General features: G+C 40.3%; 1 protein-coding gene across 4 annotated transcripts; it reads right to left on the reverse strand.

Annotated features, from left to right (window-relative positions):
- Window positions 1–1,770: 1,770 nt before the first annotated feature.
- abcb4 (ATP-binding cassette, sub-family B (MDR/TAP), member 4) lies at window positions 1,771–22,747 on the reverse strand. 4 transcript variants are annotated; one of them, XM_034228306.1, is made up of 28 exons: window positions 22,668–22,747; window positions 22,376–22,449; window positions 22,165–22,234; window positions 16,395–16,545; window positions 16,249–16,294; window positions 15,346–15,537; window positions 14,648–14,819; window positions 14,213–14,337; window positions 13,539–13,710; window positions 13,316–13,429; window positions 11,968–12,078; window positions 11,756–11,881; window positions 11,122–11,325; window positions 10,861–11,031; window positions 10,488–10,649; window positions 10,205–10,393; window positions 8,437–8,583; window positions 8,214–8,318; window positions 7,501–7,578; window positions 6,799–6,882; window positions 6,496–6,699; window positions 6,276–6,376; window positions 6,016–6,156; window positions 4,342–4,498; window positions 4,036–4,233; window positions 3,311–3,517; window positions 2,595–2,741; window positions 1,771–2,178 (listed from the first exon to the last, which is right to left on the reverse strand). In XM_034228306.1, exons 2-28 carry the CDS (start codon window positions 22,438–22,440, stop codon window positions 1,972–1,974), a joined length of 3,846 nt encoding a protein of 1,281 aa, XP_034084197.1. In that variant the 5' UTR covers window positions 22,441–22,449; window positions 22,668–22,747; the 3' UTR covers window positions 1,771–1,971. The 4 variants fall into 4 exon arrangements, with proteins under 4 accessions (XP_034084197.1, XP_034084198.1, XP_034084199.1 ...); XM_034228307.1 differs by lacking the exon at window positions 22,668–22,747 and having other exon boundaries at window positions 22,376–22,469; XM_034228308.1 differs by lacking the exons at window positions 22,165–22,234; window positions 22,376–22,449; window positions 22,668–22,747 and adding an exon at window positions 18,652–18,795 and having other exon boundaries at window positions 1,772–2,178.
- Between the last annotated feature and the right edge of the window lie 527 nt (window positions 22,748–23,274).

A 23,274-nucleotide genomic window follows, 5' to 3' on the forward strand; every position in this document is an offset into this window, starting at 1 on the left:
AAAACACTGTGATTTCCATCCCCTCATTTCCTCTGCATTTAAAAACAAATCTGTCTGTGTTGACAAAGGTTTTGGAAATGGCAAAATGTGAATAAGATTGTACTTCATTTAAACATACAATGAACACTAGCTTAATAATTAACATTTTTAATACTTTTGTTTTATTCAAAATGTTGCGAACTGTAATCTGATGTTAAAGTAAGTGGATGATTCAATTACTGAATACAAAACTTTAATAGTTACATAAAGGCAAGTTTTACAAGAAGGTTAGTCCTTCCTTGCATTTGTAGAAACAATAGGATTCCTTGTGATTGCAACCAAAGTGTGACAATAAAAAATTAAACTCTGAACAGCCCTGTGTGTACAATATTTTTATTTTAGGCACTTCTATTCCATTATTAACACAAACTAACAAAAAGATACTCTTCATCATGAAAATCAAGTAATTATAAAAGAATGTGCTCAAATACATATACTGTAGAACATTTATAATGATGTCAGATGTATACTTAATACCCTATCATGCATAATAAATCCAGTGTGTCGCTAACTTTAATCTCTGTACATCAGTAGTATTTAACGCTTAACAGAAGACGGCACCAGAAATCAACAGCTAAGGCGTATTGGCAACAAGTAGGAGTGGAAGTTTAAAGGCACACATGAGAGTCCACACAGGAGAGAACCCATTCACCGGCTCAGTCTGTAAGAAAGCTTTTTCACGGAGTGGAAGTTTAAAGAGACACGTGATAATCCACACAGGAGAAAACCATTCACCTGGTCCATCTTTTATAAAGAAAGGAAAACAGGAGTCCATGTGTTCAAGGCACAAACTTGGGGGGGAAAAACAGCAGACATTTTGACTTGTGATAGTAGAAGAGCAGGTGTTACTAATAACATTCAGTAAGCCAGCATGCACAATACAAGTATCTGTGATCTTATTAACATCTGCACATCTCCTACTGTCACATATCAAATGATATCTCCTGTGAAAAAGGCCCTTAGAAGTGACAACTAATGAACGGTAATACAGGAGTTTGACTTGGCTTTTTGACTTGTCTGATGATCACATTCATTGCTCTACTGCAGGGCAGGGAAACATGAATATTTCTGGACACGTCAGTGTTGTATTGTGCAATGTTCAAAACAACAGATAAAGCCAGAAATCTAGGTGTAGTCATGGACTCTGACCTGAGTTTCAACAGTCACATTAAAACAGTTACTAAATCAGCCTACTATCACCTAAAGAATATATCTAGGATTAAAAGACTAATGTCACAGCAGGATTTGGAAAAGCTTGTCCATGCTTTTATCTTCAGTAGACTGGACTACTGTAATGGTGTCTTCACAGGTCTCACTAAAAAATCTATTAGAAAGCTGCAGCTGATTCAGAACGCCGCTGCTCGAGTCCTCACTAACACTAAGAAAGTGGATCACATCACTCCTGTTCTGAAGTCTTTACACTGGCTTCCTGTGTGTCAAAGAATAGATTTCAAAATACTGCTGCTGGTTTATAAAGCACTGAATGGTTTAGGCCCAAAATACATTTCTGACCTCCTGCTAAATTATGAACCATCCAGATCTCTCAGGTCTTCCGGGACTGGTCAGCTTTCTGTCCCAGAGTCAGAACTAAACATGGTAAAGCAGCGTTCAGTTATTATGCTCCAAATATCTGGAACAAACTCCCAGAAACCTGCAGGTCCGCTGCAACTCTGACTACTTTTAAATCCAGGCTGAAGACTTTTCTTTTTGTCGCTGCTTTTAATTGAACTATTCATATCTTAGACTGCACTGTAACTTTTATCCATGTACTTTTTTCTTTTAATGTTTCTTTTATTAGCTTTTCTTTTTAATGACTGATTTTAAATGCCCTTTTCTTAATGTCTTTCATTTTTTGTAAAGCACTTTGAATTGCCTTGTGTTGAAAAGTGCTATATAAATAAACTTGCCTTGCCTTGCCTTGCCTATGTCCTCCTATTCCCTCCCGTGTCCCATCTGTGTGGTGACCAGCATGAAGTAGAATCCCTTTTTGGCCAGCAGCTGTTGATGTGTCCCCTCTTCCACCACCACTCCTCCCTTGAAGACAGCGATGCGGTCTGCGTTTTGGATGGTGGACAGACGGTGGGCCACAATGATGCACGTCCTGCCCTTACTGGCCTCGTCTAACGCCTCCTGCACCACCTGGAAGAGCAGCATGATGACAGTGAGATCACATGGACTTATAGAAAAACATTTGGAGAAAGGCGTGGCTTGTTCCATCTTTCTCTATTGATTTTAATTATTAATACTTCCTGTGTCGTGGAGGGATAACGCACATTCAATTGTTTGTCATTTTGAATAACTTGCACTTAATTTGCTCAGTGGATTAAGTGCATTTAATGAATCGACTTTAAGCTTAAGACTGTTGCTGTTCAATTCCTGTATTGTTTTTTTTGTTAAGTTTTGTTTGTGATGTGTTCTGTCATTTTGTGTATATGAAACGTTTCTTTGCTGCCCATCTCCCAGGCACAATCTACTGTATCTAAAAGGACCTTTCTGGTAAAACGCCAGTTCTCCCCATTTCCTTGCTCATTGGTCTTGGTGCCCGTAACACTTACCTTCTCACTCTCAGTGTCGAGTGCGGAGGTGGCCTCGTCCAGAAGCAGCACTTTGGGGTTGCGGAGGATAGCTCGGGCTATGGCTACACGCTGCTTCTGACCACCTGACAGCTGCGTTCCCTTATCACCGGCCTGAGTGTTGTACTTCTGCTCAACACAGAGAGAGAGAGGTGCATTGTTATACATGTTAAATAAAGACAAAAGCCAACAAACACCTCGCTGAAATATTTCCATTTAAAATACTTAAACATTATCTTAGTAGAGTCATTTCCAAGAAAGAATAATGTAATTGGTACCAAAACAACAGAGAGACAGTTGTGAGGCTATTATTTAAATTAAGATTAAAAGTGAAATATTGATCCATTATTTATTAATTTTGAGAAACCTTTATATAAGTTTACACATATTTCTCTGTTGATTTTAAATTGAATACACATGGATGTAATGTAAATTCTGTGAGATTCACTAAAAACAAATCCCATTAACTGACATTGTTCAGAAAGGGAGGAAGAAGATGTATTGACAAACGGCATATCTCTAAACCTGGCCACATACAGTATACTAGTATAGCCCAAACAAGTACCACTAGAGAAACAATTTCCCAAACGCCCAGTAGAGGGCCTTGAGATGTTATAAAACTGCTCATACAAAAATGACATATCTTTAATTTCAGGCTTTGTCTGGACATATCTCCTCACTGAAACCTCAGCAGTTACCTGTGGCAGGCTATCGATGAAGCTGTGGATGTTGGCCGCTTTGGCAGCTTCCTCTATCTCCGCCTGCGATGCAATGCGGCTGTTGTCTCCATAGGCGATGTTTTCGGCTATCGTGCAGTCAAACAGCACAGGCTCCTGGGACACGATGCCTATCTGAGATCTCAACCAATGGATGTTCAGCTCTTGTGCATTTTTATTGTCCAGAAGCTGAAGGAGAAAAGTATTTTGCAGTCATTACTGTAAAAGGATTGATGGGGCTTTACGTCTATAACATGCTGATTTGTTTTTGGTATCCAAGAAATATAATTTGGATCTATAGTTGCTGAATACTCCACTTTGGTCATCAAATAGTTGCTAAGTATGTCTGTGTGCCTTTTAGAATAAAAGTATATTTATTATCATCATACTCAGGTACAGAGAGGTTTTGCAAAGGGTTCTCTCAGTGTAGTAAAAAAATAGCTTTTCATTTTCAACGTCAACAAAAATGTGAATTTAGTTATAAAATGATACACATTCTCAGAGGACTGTCAGTATGAACGGGAATGAATCCCATCAAGATAAAATGAAATGGCTGGTGCAGTAAAGATAAAAACACACATGCTACACCAGCTTCAGACAGTTTTTATTTTCCTCTCATCATGTCAGTGCTGTAAAGTAGCCATAAACACACACGTTGCAGTAGATAAAGGTGTTAACAAAGTATGTACGTCTATTTGTCTTCTTACCACTCTCCCCTCTCTGGGGTCGTAGAACCTCTCCAGCAGCTGGATGGTGGTGCTCTTTCCACAGCCACTGCTCCCCACCAAGGCCAAAGTCTCTCCCTTCCTCACCTTCAGATTCAGCCCTTGCAGGATTTGCACATCAGGGCGTGACGGGTAGTTAAACATAACACTGTCAAATTGCACATTACCATCAAATTTGTCCTGGGGGTTTAAAGAGATGACACAAAAGAGAGATGTGTTAGCATCTGTCTAAAGAGTGGTATTACAAGAGTGTTGTTTTTTCGGTTTGGCTTTGTGTTAAAAATGTACCGGTGACTCTCCCGCCTGGGATAGATTATCGATGGCGGGCTCTCTGCCCATCAGTGCCATGAGGTGGGCAGCTGAGATTTTGGCCTTAGCGTAGTTTGGAGCGAAGGAGTTGGCCTCTCCGAGAGCCATGGCTCCGTACAGAATAGCAGAAACCACACTAGGAGAGAAAATCCATGTACGTTAGTTTTATCATTCATATTTTCACAGTCACAGGACAAGCATTTTTAAAGTGCTTTACAAGCGCATATAGATATATTAAGTATATCTAACAGAAGTTAAGAAATCATGACCAAATTCCACAGCAGTCATCCAATAAGTATAAAGACATTTTTCTCAAGTTTAAGATACATGTTCTCTTAGTTGTGTCCATTACTTTGGTTAATGAACATGAAACGACACACAACTAATCATGACATTCCCATCAGCCTCAGCTGCACTTTGTGTTTAGTGCTTATTAGTTCATTTATCATGCTAACACGCTAAACTGAACATGATATACCTGCAAACACTAGCATGTTTTAGGTCAAAATCAAATCAAATCAAATCAAGTTTTATTTATATAGCACATTTATAAACGATTTTTGGTGGAGCCAAACTTCTGTACATATAATAAAAATAGCCTACAGTAAAGACACTTTACAGCAAATACAACAGCACAGTTTGTGCAGAATATCAGTATGAGAAAACAACACCCTCTGTCCTTAGACCCTCACATCGTACAAGGAAACACTTCCGGAGAAAACCCACAGTTTAAAGGGAACATGGGAGAAACCTCAGGGAGAGCAACAGAGGAGGGATCCCTCTCCCAGGACGGACAGACGTGCAATAGATGCCGTGTGTAAATCGAAGAGATAATACATTTACAGCATATAGACCGAATGTTAGGAACAACGTTATGTTTAAGAAAAGCATCACACGGTTGATTGTGTGGCTGTAGATATTTTGTCTCATTTCCAGACTATCAACATGTTATAATAGATGTCTTGTTCATCATTATAGACTCATTTACTTACTTAACTCACTGCACAAGGTTGCATAACATGGTGAATGGGGGTGAGGAGTTAATGTTTCTGTGTTTTATGGTTATATGTTCAGAAGCTGAAGGGGCAATGTCCTTTGAACTTCCTCTCTATGTAACAGGTAGGCTACACTTGAAGGCAGTGGCTCCATATCAACATTCATGTTAGCATCCTAAACACGCATGTGACTGTTACATCACCAAAGGTACAGGTGTCTTGCGTGACAATGTCATCTGGATTACAAGCCAACCCACTCACAGCGGCCCCTCGCACACTACAGGCCGGGGTAATGATTACAAGCTATATAAACATCTTCTCCGGCCAACAGGAATGCTTTGATCTGCTGTAACCTACAAGTGCACGCCAACACAAGTCGTCTATATAAAACAACTCAACTTTATAATAATAATAATTCATTTATTTTATATAGGCGCCTTTCAAGGCTCTCAAGGTCGCCGTACAAACACATAAAAAACAAGATACACAATACCTAACACCAGCATAAGAAACATAAACAAGACAATGCAACAAATCAAATAAATAAAACAGAGGATGTGTGATGGATAATGATCAGGGTGGATATGCGAGTGTGAAGAGATATGTTTTTATCTACTGATTAAGAGACGAGAAAAGGTCACTCGGTCTGTTTACTCACAGGAATACTCCCTGAATATCCATTCTGTTCTCCTCAACAAGCCAAGCTCCAAAGCGGAAACAGCCCGCGTAGGCGAAGTAGATCATGGCCTGGCTGAAGGAGAAGGTGAGACCGTGCACGTGGGCATTTTTCTGGGAGTTCCTGCACAGTGAATCAGAGAGATTACTCCTTTAATTCATCCAATTTTATTAATAAACATTGAGTTGTGTTCATATGTCCAGTGGGCATGTTGGATATTTGGTTTAAATAATGTAACACACCTGAATGGTATTTCTAAGTTTTCCTGATACAAAGACTCAAACGTTGGTTCTCTGTTAAGGGAGACAACAGTACGGATATTCTCAATGGCCTCTGTAGCAATCTGTAGAGACAAATCATAAAAACATGTTATGTACTCTAAAGGATATCAAAAGGCTAGTGATTTAACACAATGTGCTCAGAGTCATTACAACTTGGAACTGTGACACACTGAATCTCTACCTTTCCAGCCTTCTCCAGCTCCTTCTTGTCTTCAGCAGCGTGTCCAGTGAGCGCCTTCATCTCCACAGCGCCGGCCACCGCCATGAAGGGCACCACCGACAGGACGAGCAGCGTCAGCTCCCAGCCGTACACGAAGGAGATGATAATGCTGGTGCCCATGTTGGCGAGATTCTGGGCCAGCGTGGCCATACGCACTCCCGTAGCCTGAGCAGGTGGGAACAAAGCAGACGACAAGACCCCTGGTTTTCTGGGACGATTCATTGCTGTAGTCTTTGTGAGTGTGAGTTTGCTGTTGAGACTTACCCCTTGCACTTGGGCTGCGTCTGTGGCCAGTCTCGTAGTGAGCGCTCCAACACTGTTTTTGGGGTTGTCAAACCAGCCAAGGTCCTTTAAACAAATGTGTATTAAAAATAAATACTATACATTAACTTGTAATTTAAAAACGTTAAATAAACAACAGCAGTCAGGAATGTCTTACGTGCCACATTGTTTTAATTTAGCCTGGGATAATATGGAAGTATCACGATTGTGCTGGTAACAATATTTTCCGCATAATCGTCATAATATTCTTGAAACACTAAAGCATACTGGAATAAGTTTAGCATACATTTTGTAAATAAAACTTTAGTTTTTATCCCATCAAAGCGAGGATATATCATTTTTAAGAAAACAACATTTTAAGTGAAACAAATATATTCAAAAACAATCAAAGGAAATCATAATTCATAGTTTTTCCCCTGTATAAATAAAAGATACATAAAGTTAAGAAAGCAACATGTTTGAGTCTGTCCTTTCCTAAAAACACAATCAACTTATTCTGGTTCTATTATTAATGAAAACGATGTAGCTTTATACTTCCTGACTTGGTTATTGTTTATTAATAATTGAATTTGTGATGAAGCTCAGCCCAGAAAGAGATATAGCACAGGGGAGGAGAGAAAGAGGTGAGACTCTTTTTTATTAATAATTAAGCACAGGTCTCAGATTTCTGTTGTTTACACTCACCTGTCTCATCATGGCTTTGAAGGCCCCGAGTCTCAGTTTAAGAGTCAGGATCTCTCCAGATTTCCCAAAACAGAAGCCCTGTGAACGTTTAGTCAGAAAACATGAAAACTGGACATAGCAAAAACCTCTGTCACAGCACCTGCATGTATTTTTACTGCAACACTATCATCACGATAAAGTGTGTGTATGTGTGTGTGTGTGTGTGTGTGTGTGTGTGTGTGTGTGTGTGTGTGTGTGTGTGTGTGTGTGTGTGTGTGTGTGTGTGTGTGTGTGTAATTTGCAAGGGCACTCACATAAAATCTTACTGTAATCCTGTGTGGTAGCTATCAAGGTTTCTACATTTCCAACCAAGTACAATGGACACTCTTTGGATTTAGGCATATACTGTATATAGAACCAATTTGACATTTTGGGAACTTATTGGGAGCTTCATTCCAAGAGTTAGATGAGTAGGTAGACACCAATCTCATGTTTGTACAGATAATATACAGCCACAGCTACAAGACAGACCTGTTGACAGACGTTATGCTGCCAAGCTAAACAGCTGCTGTGTATGGTATACCATTACATTTATTGTACAGACACGAGAGGAATCTTCTCTTCTGACCCTCAGCAGGAAATCATATAAGTGCTTCAAGTGTCAAACTATTTATTTGAGGGCAATGAACGCACCTTAAATGAACATGCATGTGAGTGTGTGTGAACACGCATACCTGGAAAAACATGGCGACAAAGGACACCGCTCCAATAAGAACAAACATCAGAGAAAAGTACGAAGCTCTTGTCCTGACGACGGCTGGATCTGGATGTGCAAACACCTGAGAAGAGGAGAAACAGTTTGTCTGTAGGCTTCTTCAACATCTGACAAATGCTGCATTTGAACATAAATAACCACCATATCACTTTTGTGGTGCTCAGATATTAAGAGTAACATACAGTGATGATGTTGGAGAAGATGATAGCGAACAGTGGCTGCATGACGCCGTTGATGATGGCACAGATCGTCCCCACCAAAATGTAAGGCCACTCAGGAATGTTGAGACGCATTATTTTGAAGAACGACACAGGGGGGATATTTTCATCCTGCAGGAAGAGGGAGAAAGAGCTTCGTGACATCTCGTTCACACGCATTTCCCTGGACTGTGGTAAATAACTAAATGTATTACGCAACTGCTAGAATGTGGGGAAAGATGGAGGGAAAGACTGTTCACGCATTAGAGGAGAAAGTACATTGTATATATTTATCTTAGGGTTATTGTGTACATAGTTCATAAGCAGGGTGAAGGCAGAAAGAGCTGAGTCACATCTCGTTCACACGCATTTCCCCTCTTTTTTCCAGGACTGTGGTAAATAACTACATTTATTACGCAACTGCTAGAATGTGGGGAAAGATGGTTTAGGTAACAGAGGAGGAGGTGTACATCTTACATTAGGGTTATTGTGTACATAGTTCATAGGCAGGGAAAGGCAGAAGGGACAAAAGAAACATGAAGCCACAGTAACATGGGTCACTATCTGACTTAACAGATAATACTTAAAAGGAAACGCCGAATAGCAATCCTGGACTTCCTTGATATTTCTTTGCTACAGTTAATAATATCTCTGTATTTCTGTTTCAGAATAGGAATATAAGGTGAGCCCTGAGAGGAGTAACGGAGCGTCCACACAGCAGCGTGCGTTGACGCTTGGAGGCGTATCTGAAGCTTGGGGATTTTTTGCGAGCAACGCGACCAACAACCAATCACATGAATCTCCCGCCCGACATACAAAGCAATAGCAATGTTAAAACGAAGTAAACTGGATATAAAATCCCCAAACAGGCGACAACCTACCAGTTTCACCCACTGTCTCTGCCTCCTCCCTCCATGCCTCGCTCCTCCGGTTTGTATCCCGGTAGATGAACAGAGACTGATCATACAGCACCGGGTGATTCACTACCGCTACAATGAATTTTCCCTCCATTTTTTTGAATATGAGGAAATGACCTGCGTAGTCTCTCCCAGCATACACGCGGTTTGATTGGCTAGCGCTTGTACTGGCAGATTTGAATAAACGGGATTTCATTGGCTGACGCCTCCGTTGAGGCGTCAAAAGTTGAACATTGCTCAACTTTTGACGCCAGCTACGCCAGCAACGCTCCACGTCGCTTCCCAAAATGCAGTTCGGCTAAAAGTGACGTCACCCCATTCAAAGTGAATGGGCAGAAGCGTTGGAAGCTTCAACGCACGCCGCTGTGTGGACGGGCCGTAAGAACAACACATTCTGATCCAAATGTGTTACGTTTTTTCTGATTTAAAATGTGAAGAAGGGGACCTATGCAGAATGGTCTCTGACTCTGTGAATATGAGATACCCTTGGATAAAGTTCACGTAAATAAGCTGCGTTTATAACAGAGACGCCTTTATACTTCCTCAGAAAACAAGTCATATTTGTAATAGATATGGGAGGATTTACAGAAATGATTAAATACATCCCCAGCATATATCAAGATCATGTGCTCGTCCCACCTTCCTCTTTTAAAAACAATCATAGCCATTCAAACCACACAAAGCAATGCTAGAGTTTGATAGCTTGACAGTTGTAATGGAAAAGAGGAGAGCCCTGATCTGACCTTTGTCCAAATGTCAGCTAAAGTATTGAATAACCTGCACAGACCATGTTGACCCATCCACCCAAAGCCCAGAGATGTGGCAGCACAGCTCACCTCCTCCAATTTCTCCTCATCTAACTTTTCTTTCTCCTCTTTGTCTGCCTCTGAGACAGCGAAGGAGGAGCCTCTTGTGGTCTTCCTATTTTTCAGAGAGGAGTGAGAGTTGGTATGGACTAACGGTCTCTTCTCATCAGCAGACGGCTCACACTCTGCCTCATCCGTCTCCTCCTCTTTCTGGAAAGTCTGCACCAGAAAGAGAGAGAGGAAAACAATATGACTGACCATTCTGAAAGTTTCCCTTGAACTCAAACCCAAATAAATAGTTTGTGTGTTTTACCTGCATGGTGACCAGTGTGTGGTAGACTCCCTTTTCTTCCATCAGTTTGCTGTGACTCCCCATCTCTACAACTTCACCTTTCTGGAAGCCAGCGATGACGTCAGCGTTTCTGATGGTTGACAGGCGGTGGGCAACAATGATGGTGGTACGACCGAGTCGGACCTGCACACAAAGACATGTGTCCCAGTTGTTATGTCTTTGCTTAGATTAACAAAAAGGATAAAAAATAGTACGTACAATTTTATAAACATTCTAACATGTAAGGAAGTAGTAAACCACATGAATCTAGGATTCTAACTACCTTTCTTTATGTCAGTATCAAAGTGCAAAGCTGTGTTCTGGATGAGGTAGAACAGGATTTGTGTATTTGTACCTTGTCGAGTGCAGATTGCACAATGGTCTCACTCTCAGCATCAAGCGCAGATGTGGCTTCGTCCAACAGAAGGATTTTGGGGTTGCGGACTAGAGCTCGAGCAATTGCGATCCTCTGCTTCTGTCCGCCACTCATTTGAGTTCCTCGGTCTCCGACCATCGTCTCAAACGTCTGCTCAACAATAAGAGTTTCAATATTAGCAAGTGGTTGAAGGAGATCTTGATAAACACACAGAACAGGGAGTCATTAACACAGTCATACGTCAGGAAGGCTCATAATGAAGTCGTATGCATTGGCCTCCTTGGCAGCTTGTTCGATCTCCTGTTTGGTCACGTCAAGTCGGCCCATTCTGATGTTCTCTGCGATGGTGGTGGCGAAGAGAACAGGCTCCTGACTCACCACGCCGATCATCTCTCTCAGGTAGCGGATGTTAAGAGAACGGATGTCGTGCCCGTCAATAGTCACCTGAAAAACAGGATTCAAACATATAACAGTCATATTTATCTGAAACAGCATCTCGTCATTGTTTAAAAAATAGTCGACACTTTTGGGGACTTATTTCATTTAGCATTAAGAGCTGCGAATATTTGATACCGTGGCCAATCTCATCAATCAACACTTTTTAGACAACAACTTTTTTAGATTCTCAAAGTGGATTTCTTAGAATAGCTGCCTGGGAAGCAGGAAACAACTACGGTCTGCAGTGAACACTGAAAACACTACCCAGATGTTTTTGTTCATGTCACACCTGATCCAATGAAATCAAATAATGTTATGGGAGTTCATGCTAAAAACATTGAGTAGTATTTTAAGTCCTGGAATATAGCAGAGCGGATATGCTAACAAATACTAAATGAATCCAATTGAAATGAAGCGTTTTGGAAACGTCACTCACAGATCCTTCCTGAGGATCGTAGAACCTCTGCAGCAGCTGGATCATTGTGCTCTTCCCACAGCCGCTGCTCCCTACCAAGGCAATGGTCTGTCCACTCTTCACACTCAGAGACAAGTCGTTTAAAACCTACAAAAATAAACAACGTCATTTACGAGATAAAGTTTGAATAATGTGTTTAAGAGTTCAGTAAACAGTGTCTATGGTGAACGTACTTGGATGTCTGGTCTTGAGGGGTAGCTGAAGCGGATGTTCTTGAACTCAATGTTTCCTTTGATGGAGTCAGGCTTGAAGCCGGCCTCTGAATAACTGTCGATGGCCGGTTTCTGTTGAGACAAATTTAACTTTTATTTCACTCCTAAAAAACTCAGCTCTCTGTTCCTGTTTGTAGTTCGGCCACAGTTGGATAAATAACCTGATCCTTCTCAAAACATCAATAAGACAAAGGCAGGAAAGCTGTCCCACAGTAGGGTGAGCGCTTTGCGTTTTTTCTGCTTCTCTAGGTAGGTTAGACACACACGTTCACACACACACACAAACACACACTGCAGTTCCACCTCAATGGTTTAGCTCTGTTTGGACTGAGAATGTGAGACTGTTTTATGTCCTTCTTGGAGGCCTCATCTTTCTGTGTTTAAGATTAGACAGCAAAGGGTATCCATACTGCTTATTTTAGATCAGATGTCACGAAGCAAGAGTCCTTGACTTGGAATGGATACTCTTCTAAAATTCTGAGTTTGGACCTTTTAAAAAACGAAAAGGCCCTGAGAGGAGATTTTATACTTTTTGAGTTTTGCTTTAGGCTGTGTGATTATTGCTCATGCTTAAACAGATGTTGTCCGTGCTTATAAACTAATCTGAGTGGGTAGTCACTGTGAAAGAATAACAGACGCACAGTATAAACATGCATGGCCCAGAATAACTAGAGACCAGACTGCGGAAGTGGTTCTATTGTGTTTCTTAGACCATTTTAAATTCCACATATTAGATAAGATAAGATACGATTCAATAACATAAGCTCAGATATGACACGATATAATGACATAAGATACAATACGATAATCTAAGATATGATATAATGAGATAAGATATGACAAGCTAAAATAAAATACGATAAAATTAGATAAAATAAAATACAATATAATTTGTTGCGCTGAGATACAATGCACTAAGTTAAAATAAGATAACATTTTATATGAAATGATGGGATACGATACCAGAAGATATGGTAAACATACCATTACAAGGAATCTGCTGCACATGTGTATTAAGGGTGTAATGTTTGTAAAAACTGATACTGTATCTCAGGGTACATGCACAGTAACTTCACAGAGCCACAGCTGTGTAGTATCAACCAAATGACCTGACAGCAGGTGCTCTAATTAGAGTAAAATCCAACATTTCTGTCTCCAGGTTGTCGGCTGCATCAAAGTGGCTCCCCAGAGTGCCAGAGTACAGCGCTGCATGTTCAGTAATACAAACTGACAACTGTCCAGCAGCAACAATGTCTAAAAAAACATCATGTGAAAGGTGTGCTTTGGGTAAGAATGTTGCATTCCTTACATGATCAATAATGCTGTACACTTTATATGCAGCTCCCCGGGCGCTGGCGAAAGTCTGGAGGTTGGGAGAGGTCTGTCCCACAGCGAACGCTCCAATCAGCACGGTGAAGAACACCTTAAGAGACACACATCAGTGTTAGCTAAGCAACTTCTCTTATTTAGAGTCTCCCTTTTGTTTTAAGAGAAACGATGAATAGGATCTCTTTCTAAATGTGTCTACTCACGGTGAGTACGGATCCAATGGTGTACTCATTACTCAGGACGAGCGTACTTCCGTACCAGAAGGCCAGAGCGTAGGACAGGTAGATCAACAGGAAGGTGAGGCCCATGGAAAAGTTAGCAGATGTCGCCTTCTTTATTCCCATATTCTTTGCATCCTCCAAGTTCTTATTGTATCTGTGGTTTAAAACAATCAAAAACAGGAGCACAAGGACATGTCAGTGGAGAGCATAGTTAGATATATAAATTAGATTGCAATGACAACAGGCCTTTGGCATCATTAAATGTCACATCAGTAGAAACACTAATCACATCGTATGGGGGTTTTATGGGTTGTATCCAGTTACAGCCTTTGCAGGGGCTATTTCTCTGACTTAGAACAGTTTACGTGCCAAGATGTATTCTCCCTACACAGAAGTAATGCTTTGTTGAATAGAAAATAACCACGTTAAGTCTGATTTTTTCCCCAATGAGATCAGTATGAATGTCAAAATCTAGTTTGCATTTAACTGTGGATGTGGATGTTCCTGCAGTGAAATTCAGCTCAGATAGGTGACTGAAAACACCTAGAAACTTCTGATGTGATATTATACCCTACCCACGGTACTCAGGGTTATATATTTACAATCACTGCTATTCGGTATTATCTTATTTTTGCTTTTGATCATATTGTACACACCTCTTGATTTCTCTGTCTTGACCATTGAAGGCAAACACTGTCCTGACAGCAGAGAGCACCTCTTCTGCCACAGCTCCAGCTTTGGCATATGCAGTCTGCTCTTTAGTAGTGAAAGTCGCCAGCACCTAATAAGACAAGGAGAAAGACACAATGTTATTAAGAATACCTGCAGGGGGCTGAGTCCTGTGAACAACAAATGGATAGCAAGAGAATGGCACACAGATAGATTAAGAGCATGTGAACTTTACAAGAGAAGAAGAAGAAGAAGAAGAAGAAGAAGAAGAAGAAGAAGAAGAAGAAGAAGAAGAAGAAGAAGAAGAAGAAGAAGAAGAAGAAGAAGAAGAAGAAGAAGAAGAAGAAGAAGAAGAAGAAGAAGAAGAAGAAGAAGAAGAAGAAGAAGAAGAAGAAGAAGAAGAAGAAGAAGAAGAGATTTACCTTGGAGAAGATTCCAGCTGCAATGGCCAGCGCAGGGCTAACAGCCAGGATGACGAGGGTGAGCTTCCAGCCTTTGATGAAGCCGATGACAAACGCTGTGACGAAGGTGGTAAAGGCCTGGAGAAGCCTCCCAGCTTTGTCGCCAATTCCTTCTTGGATCTTATAGACATCACTGCGCATGCACATAAAAAAGGAATGCTGCATGTAATGTTGTAAAGTGAAAACCGTGAAACTAAATGTTTTAACTCAGGTGAAGGATTATATTGTACACTAATAGAATATATGCTGGAAACAACCATGTTTTTCTATGTCAGAGATGATAACCACTTTACAGAAGAACTGAAATAAATAATTGATAAGTTGATCTAGAGAAAATTATCCAGCAAAAACTTAAAATGTACAAGAAAGCTGTTCTGGAAATCTGGATAAAAGTACTTTCTATTTATTTATTATCTTTTAATTTTCCTCCTTTAGGAGAAAAGTGCTTTTAAAATGTTGTTGCTATCAAGGGGTCAAAATGTAAACAGAGGCTCTGGGAAATTGTGGTGGGTATTTTTCACTTGCATTAACCAAATAATCAATCATTTATTTGAAAAAAGTATTGGTTCATTTTTTTGTTTAAGTTTGCTGCTGAGCCCTGCTTTATTTGAATATGGTTGTATGAGAAAATGTGTGTGTGTGACTTGTCCGTTACCCACTCTGTGAGACGCGTGTTGAGCTCTCCTGTTTCAGTGACATCGTACCAGCCGATGTCCTGCTGCATGATGTGGTGGAAAAACAGCTTGCGGATGCGTGTGGCCTGCCGTCCAGCGGCCAGCGTCCAGAAGGCCACCTGCCCGTAGGCAACCAGCAGCACGACGAATCCCAGGATGGAGTAGCTGATGGCAAACCTGGAAAGAAAGCAGTATTTTTGACTTATATGACTTTAAATGGGACATTTATCGTTCTTACACAGTTGGGTATTTGGAGTACCTAAAAACCCACAAACTGTCAAAAAAGAAAAAAAAGTCAAATATGGGATTCAACCAGCCATGCAGATTTGGCTCCACTATGTATCATGCAGGCTATAGAATATACCGCTTTCATCTGAGTATATCCACCCAAGGTTTGAAAACAACCTGTACAAAGGTGCGACACATTTTCCTCACAATCTGTACACTTGGCTTTTTTGATGGGGGTTTAAAGAGACTGCCACAAAAAGGAGCGTTTTCAGATAGAGGTTGAATACATGTATATTCAGACATATAGTAGGAGAAGAAAAAAACATATAACATGTTGTTATATGTCAACATATACAATTTTAATAAAATGAAAAATAATTATGAACCTGAAAATGAGAGTAGAATCTGCCCATTTTAATAATTGGTTAGATTTGAACAAGATGGTAAATAAGTTAACTTATACATTTAAACATGGAAATACAAACAAAAAGTTGATGCAATTTATTAAATATATTTTTTATAGAGAAACCACTGCAATTTCCTCGACCTCCACCTAAACTTTATACAAATATAAAAACCATTAACAACAATACATTTAACATTTTGGAGATATTTTTCACCCAACAGCCTGCTCTGTTTATGCTTTATATAAAGTCTTACCCCTTCATTTCTGCTTGTAATGTGCTGTTTCTTGGTGCTGTGGCATCTGAAGACACAAGGTAAGAAAATGCATTGTTATGATGTGTTATTGACAACCTTAACCTAATTCAGGTAATTATGACTCCTATGTCTAACTGAAAACTCACTGGGGATGCTGCTCATCGCAGAGTCATTTATAAAGCTGTCTGTCATGTCCCCGAACACAATACACATGAGAGGAAGAATGACACCGTGAACCATAGCACAGAGCGTCCCAGTCAGGATCAACAGAATGTCCACGCCGCTTGCAAACCTAAACTACACTCACATAAAAGACAGAGTGTGGAAAGACCAAAGCAGATGTCAGTCAGTATATGATTGTATATTGTGAATTCTCCTGGTAACTTGCTTGATATTTTAATAACAAATGTGATCAATGCAATCAGAATAAGGGAAATACTTTAAACTCTATGCAGCTATTATATTCTCACAGCAGGGGACACCGGGAGTCGAACCCAAACAACATGAGGATGTGCCACACTCCCATCCTCTCTCCCCGCCTCCTCCTCTTACCACACACACACACACACACACACACACACACACACACACACACACACACACACACACACACACACACACACACACACACACACACACACACACACACACAGCATATGTGGTTTACAAGGTCAATGGGGTTTTTCAGTGGTTTATAGGGACATACCTTTCCCACCATCCTGTCATATTAAAAATAAGGTACAAATATTTCCACTGAACCCCAGAAGACAATTTCCAATTCAAAAGAAAAATTTCACTTTCAGAACATACATAATATATATATATATATATATAAAATATGTGACATTTCACAGGCTTATGGGGCCGGGACCAAATTGTGGTATATTGGGCCAACTGGGTTTATGAGGTCTGTTTACATACATCACACAAACCTAGCCACTTGGTGTTTTATGGGGTCAGTTGTATTTATGAGGTCTGTTTACACACAACACACAAACCTAGCCACTTACTGGTCTATGGGGTCAGTTGCTCATTTACCTGCAGAAATTCAGTTAAAATGATAACAAACCTGTAACTTTGCTGCCCTCACTGTTTTCGTAACTGAAGTTTTAATAATAAAATAAGTGATAAAGTATTATGTAGGCCTAGCTTATAAAATAATGTATAATGTATAGCCTAATGTTAACATTGACATTAAAGTTCTGCTTTGACAGTCGAGGCAGAGGGAAATTATGGACAATTATTACATGGCTTAGTTGAATACTCGATTCTGATTGGTCAATTCAGAACACGTGACAAGTTGTTAATACCGAACAGACAGACCGCTGTCAAGGACTTATTGACCGTTGTTAAGGACGCTCACATCTTCAGAAAGAAGTCCGGTCGATTTAACTGTATACCGTTGGGCCTTTTCGAACTGGGACATGAAAAACAGCGCAGGTGTAACGGGGCAGAAACCCTCCTTTTTACGCAGCGGTCCAGACATAGACATCAAACGGCGACACATATTCAGTTGCCAGTTACTTTGGCATTAGGGCAGGGATATCTAGATACTTTCCAAGGTTTGACATAATGAATTGTGCTACTTTTAAAGCAAGCAGCGATGTTTTCAAATCTGTAATCAAAAAGCTCCACAAAAACGCAAGCAGTTCCTGCCGTTGGCTTTTCAAACTGACAAGAGACGCTCTAACTGTTTTTCAAATGTAACAGTTTGAAAAGCAAACTGTCTGATTGTCTTTAGTTTTCCGCTGTCGTGTGATAGCAACATGGAGGATTTTAACATTAATTTGAATATATTTGGAGAGCACAGTAATTTGGAGTAATGGTTAGTGGCTGATGAGTCCCCAGCGAAGAAAAGAAAAAGACAAGAGGGACAAGAAAACAGCGGAGAAGTACTAGATACTTTCCAAGGTTTGACTTCATGAATTGTGCTACTTTTAAAGCAAGCAGCGATGTTTTCAAATCTGTAATCAAAAAGCTCCTCAAAAACACTATCGAAACAGTTCCTGCCGTTGCTACGTTAGTTCAAACGGTAACAACGGACTATTTTTCTTAGCGGATGCATGTCAATTTAAATCAATACAACTATTTTTTAAATCAATAAAATAATTTTCTAAATCCATAAAAGCATTTCAATTAATATTGGGATTCATAATGTTACTTTGTTGAGAATGTGGCCATGTAATAAGCGGGATAATGTGCAACAACGCGGTCATTATGGGGAAAAGAACACCGACAGGCTGATCAGGAGCCCGACGCGAAGCGGAGGGATCTAGATCGGCATGAAGGTAACTGCACATTATCCCTTACTTGGACACGATCAAATACATAAGTTAACGTTCACTTTAGTCAGTTGTGTCAATCTATCAGACTAGTTTTTAGTATAAAATATGAACGACTTACTTCACTATGTTCGATTATCCAGGCGACTCGTTGAAGTTCTAGGATGATAATTAGGGGTGGGCGGATCGATCCCAAAATATCGATACCTCCGATATTACGTTACGTTTCAAAATATCGATACTAGAGCCAATAGGATCGATACTGTTATACTTTTTTTCTCGTCTCCTCTACTCGTCCATTTCTTCAAAAAACTATGTGCAGACGAACACAAGTATATGCTCTTTTCTTCTCTCCCCACTGCTGTCCTCTTCTCCTCGAGGCTCCCTGCCTGAACGCCGATTATCAAGCTGACTGACAGCAGCCAGCAGGGCAGGACAGCAGCAGCCAGCGACTCGCGAGTGCAACACACACACGCGCATGATGGCTGAGAGAAAGAGCAGCGTTGTGTGGAGCAATTTCACAACTGGCCATTAAAACGTAGCGAACTGTGATGTGTGCAAGAAGACAGTTCGCTACTTTGGCCACTTTGTATTGTTATTTTTCATGTTTGCACTTTAAATTTGCAAAAGTAAAACGTGTATTTGTCTATAAAAACTGTCCTGTCTTTATTCATGAAAATGAATTCAGATTTAGTTTATTTATGATGATTTCAGCTCAAAAATCATGTCATGCAGCTCTCCCCTATATGAAAGTACATAAGACGCTTTTCATTAAAAAAAAGTATCGGTATCGATATCGGTATCGGCGATACTGGCCCTGAAATACTTGGTATCGGATCGAATCCAGATTTTGTGGTATCGCCCACCCCTAATGATAATGCCGTTATTCGCGGGTAACACTCAGACGTGGGGGCGAGGCCTAGTTGTATGACGTATGACTTACATGCGCGAGGCTGAAATTTGCCGCCATTTTGTGTGTAAAATGGCGGGGGAATGTGTAACATTTGGCGGAATTTTGTATAATTTATTAATTCAGAAATCAACACACACACACACACATCATGGTTTATGACAGGGGTAGGCAAGTAAGTTTGGCCTCGGGCCAATTTTTTGCTGAGCCACAAGATGGCGGGCCAGAACATAATCAAAGCCTAATTCAAGGAATTTATTTTGGTCAGAGGGCGCAGCGCCCCTTTTTCCCCGGTTCAGAAAAAACTCTGATATCGCTGATAAGCCTCCCCATCAACACTCTGATGCGCAGTCAGATCCGCTGATTGGTTCACTGATGATATAGGCGCCCAATCCAGAGCCTCTGGCTAGACCCGCCCAAAGGGAGGCTCGTCCTCTCTAGCCCCATTTCAGTCCCAAAGCCAGGGCTATTATCTGTATTTTAACAGACTTATCTTTTAAATTGAGGTGTATTTATTGTTCTCTTCAAAGTTTATTTTTCTCTGAAATGTTAGGGAGGATGGTCCTCCCTTTCCTCAATGGACGAGCCTCCACTGAGTAAAGTAGAGTTATTAACTAGGTAGCAGTGTTATTTAACATACTTTTATTCTGATAAGTATTGTCAAGTTCTCTGGGTTTTTGGCATTTATTTGAGTGTTTGCCCACATTTGAGAGGCTTGAGGGGCAACTGAGGACGCATGGACAACTGGAATCCTTTTTCCTTTTCTTTATTTCAACTTTACATTACATTAGGATTCTTTCAGGTTGAAAACCTTTAAAAAATATCAAAGGACAAAATAAATCAATTACAGCATGTTTTGCTTTGCAATTTAATATTGTATAACCTAAATTAATCAGTAACCAAGTATTTTACTCAAACTCAATGTATTTAATAGTTAAATAAATACTTTAATTGACCTGGTTCCCCACAACCATACATTTGCATATGTGACCCGCTCTATCGAAATCAGTCGGAAGTCGCAACGGCTCATTTAAAAATAAACGTGGATTTGCTTAAAAAACTAGTTTTTCGGGGTTCGGGTGTTTTATTTGATTTGAAATAAACAAAGTCTTGGCTTTCAGAATATGGAACTTGTATTTCCAAAATCACACGATAAATACATGTTTGAAGCTTGTAAAGGGAAGTTGACAGCTCTCCCTCCACTCTGCTCTTCCACAGCGCCGCTTCCCCTCCCTCCGCTGACATTATGAATGTAAGCGGATATGTCGGGACAGAATTTATTTTACCGGACAAATTTGAAACTTACCGGTCATGTTTCAATAATAATATTAATAATAATGGTGTAGCAACATTTCTGTTAGCAGGTAATCACCGGACTATGACAAGATATGCTGATGTTTAAAACTCAGTTAATGGGAGTCATTTTTATATCGCTTCAGTTTATAATCGTTACAGATCGAAAAGTTCAGATTCATTTTTCAATAAATGATTCCACAAACAACAAACAACATAATTATTACATTCAAACAAACTACTTGTAGTAGATGAAGTACATTATTCAAAAGTTTACATTAACTTTGGGTAATAACACGGGAGAAACGGATCCTCTCTTTTCCCCTCTCCCTCTCTCCTGACAGCCCGTCAGTTTCTCATGCAGCGCGCTAAACAGTGGGCGGGGCTTCAGGTGATTATGCAGCAGCTGATCTGATCTCTCTCTCGGGTCCGGTTATACTTCACTCGCGTTTATGTCCATATCGATCAGATCCAGCTCTCCTGATCGGCCTTTATAGAGAGCACCGATCAAACTATTAAGAGTGAATATCGGCCGATAATGACCGGCGGCCGATCGATTGGAGCATCCCTAATTATTACCAGACATTTTGACCAGCAGGTTTTGAATTTACCGGGTTTTAATAAATTTTACCTGATAAAAACCGGTGATTACCGGCTGACGGAAACCCTAATGTGCGACTCTCGGTCCTATGTTGTTAAAAAAAAAAAAATATTTATATATATATATATATATTTTATTTTTGATTCTCAAAATTACGGGCCAAATATTATTGCTGGCGGGCCAACAATGGCCCGCGGGCCGCCTGTTGCCGACCCATGGTTTATGAGGTCAATATTTGTAAAGGCCATACAACATGTGTGGGGGGTGAAAACAGTCAAATAGCAATATTACCTAATAATACAGACATGGTACTGAGTATACAATTATTAATTATGCATTAAAATATTATTGTTCAATAATTATATGAATTTAAATTCCAAGGTTTACGAGACCACCAAAATTGGTCTCATAACCCGACCGGTCTTGTAATGCTGGTATGTAAACCTGAATATTGGTCTCATAAACCACTTATGCCTACACACACACACACACACACACACACACACACACACACACACACACACACACACACACACACACACACACACACACACACACACACACACACACACACCTACCTCTCTGGTGTACTTGTAACATCATCCCACTTACAGCCCATTATCGGTCTTTACCCATTAATCTCAGAATCATACAACAATCAATACATATTTTTCTGTTGTTTTTGCATCTAAAGCAATATAACAACAGTAGAAATGGCTTTCATTGGCTTGGTTTACACATTAATTATCAAATGATTTTATCAGTTTAAAATGTAGGCACATTGCATAGACAGCTGGTTATGAGAAGGAGAGATTACAGTCTGAACTCACCACACCAATGGCGCCAACCATGGGCAACTTTGGTTCTTTCTCTTTCTTCTTTCCTTTCTTCTTGCTTTTACTGGAGGATTCAAAACGCATGATGCCTGAATATAAAGTTTATATTTCCTCTATATAACAATTGAGACACCTGTTGATGGTTTAAACCATCACTCTATGAATCTACTGAACTTGGCTTTGAGAAATAATTATTGAAATATACCTTAAATCCCCATTTTGTTGGTGTTTGGGTGCGTCCATCATTTCCGCTTCGTCCTTCTTATCCATGGCTGGGTCCTGTGAGAAGATGTTACGTCCTAATCACGACAATGTATAAACCTCTATGATATAAGAGCACCCTCAGGATCCAAAGCTCAGTCTGCTGTCCATTGTAAACTGTGTCATCACATTTTATTATAGGCTACTAAGGTATTATATTCTAGGATTATGAAAAGAACAGTAGGTATATCAAAGTAGAGTTTAATAGCGATAGATTGAAGCAGGCGCTGACATACCGTTTCTCTCGCAACCCCTCAGTCCGCCGGTCTATTTTTGACAGAGGTGGTGATCACAAACGCGCCTGTCCAACGCTGCTTCCTCCTCCTCCTCCTCCTCTCTCTCTCTCTCTCTCTCTCTCTCTCTCTCTCTCTCTCTCTCTCCCCCCTCCTCACGTGTTTTTATTGTAGGGTACTCTATCCCGGGACGAAAGAGCTTCAGATAAATAAAGTGCAGCTTTGACCTGCCCGTGTTTCTCAGTGCTGTCAGTGTGAGACTCCCCCGGTCATCTGGTCTGAGCTTTATAGCAAATAATCGATCAAAGTATGAACTGTAAGTGTCACGATCATTTAAGACTGTCAGCGTTTTGTGAAAGACGTTTAGGATTGCATGTCGAAATGCAGACGGAGTGTCAATAAAGTGGTACACAGGCAGGGCCGTGCGCAGACATATTGAGGGGCTGTTGCGCTATCCTGAAGTAAGCCACGCCTCCCAACTTCATCAAAAAAAAAATGTTCATGGAGAAACACAATTATGCTAATATTGTGCTTGCGTTACTTTAAAGTGAACATTCCACACAGACAACCTTATTCACGTTTTATTATATATGGAAAAGTATATTCTAAT

Source organism: Gymnodraco acuticeps, unplaced genomic scaffold (genome assembly GCF_902827175.1).
Source record: "Gymnodraco acuticeps unplaced genomic scaffold, fGymAcu1.1, whole genome shotgun sequence".
NCBI lineage: Eukaryota > Metazoa > Chordata > Actinopteri > Perciformes > Bathydraconidae > Gymnodraco > Gymnodraco acuticeps.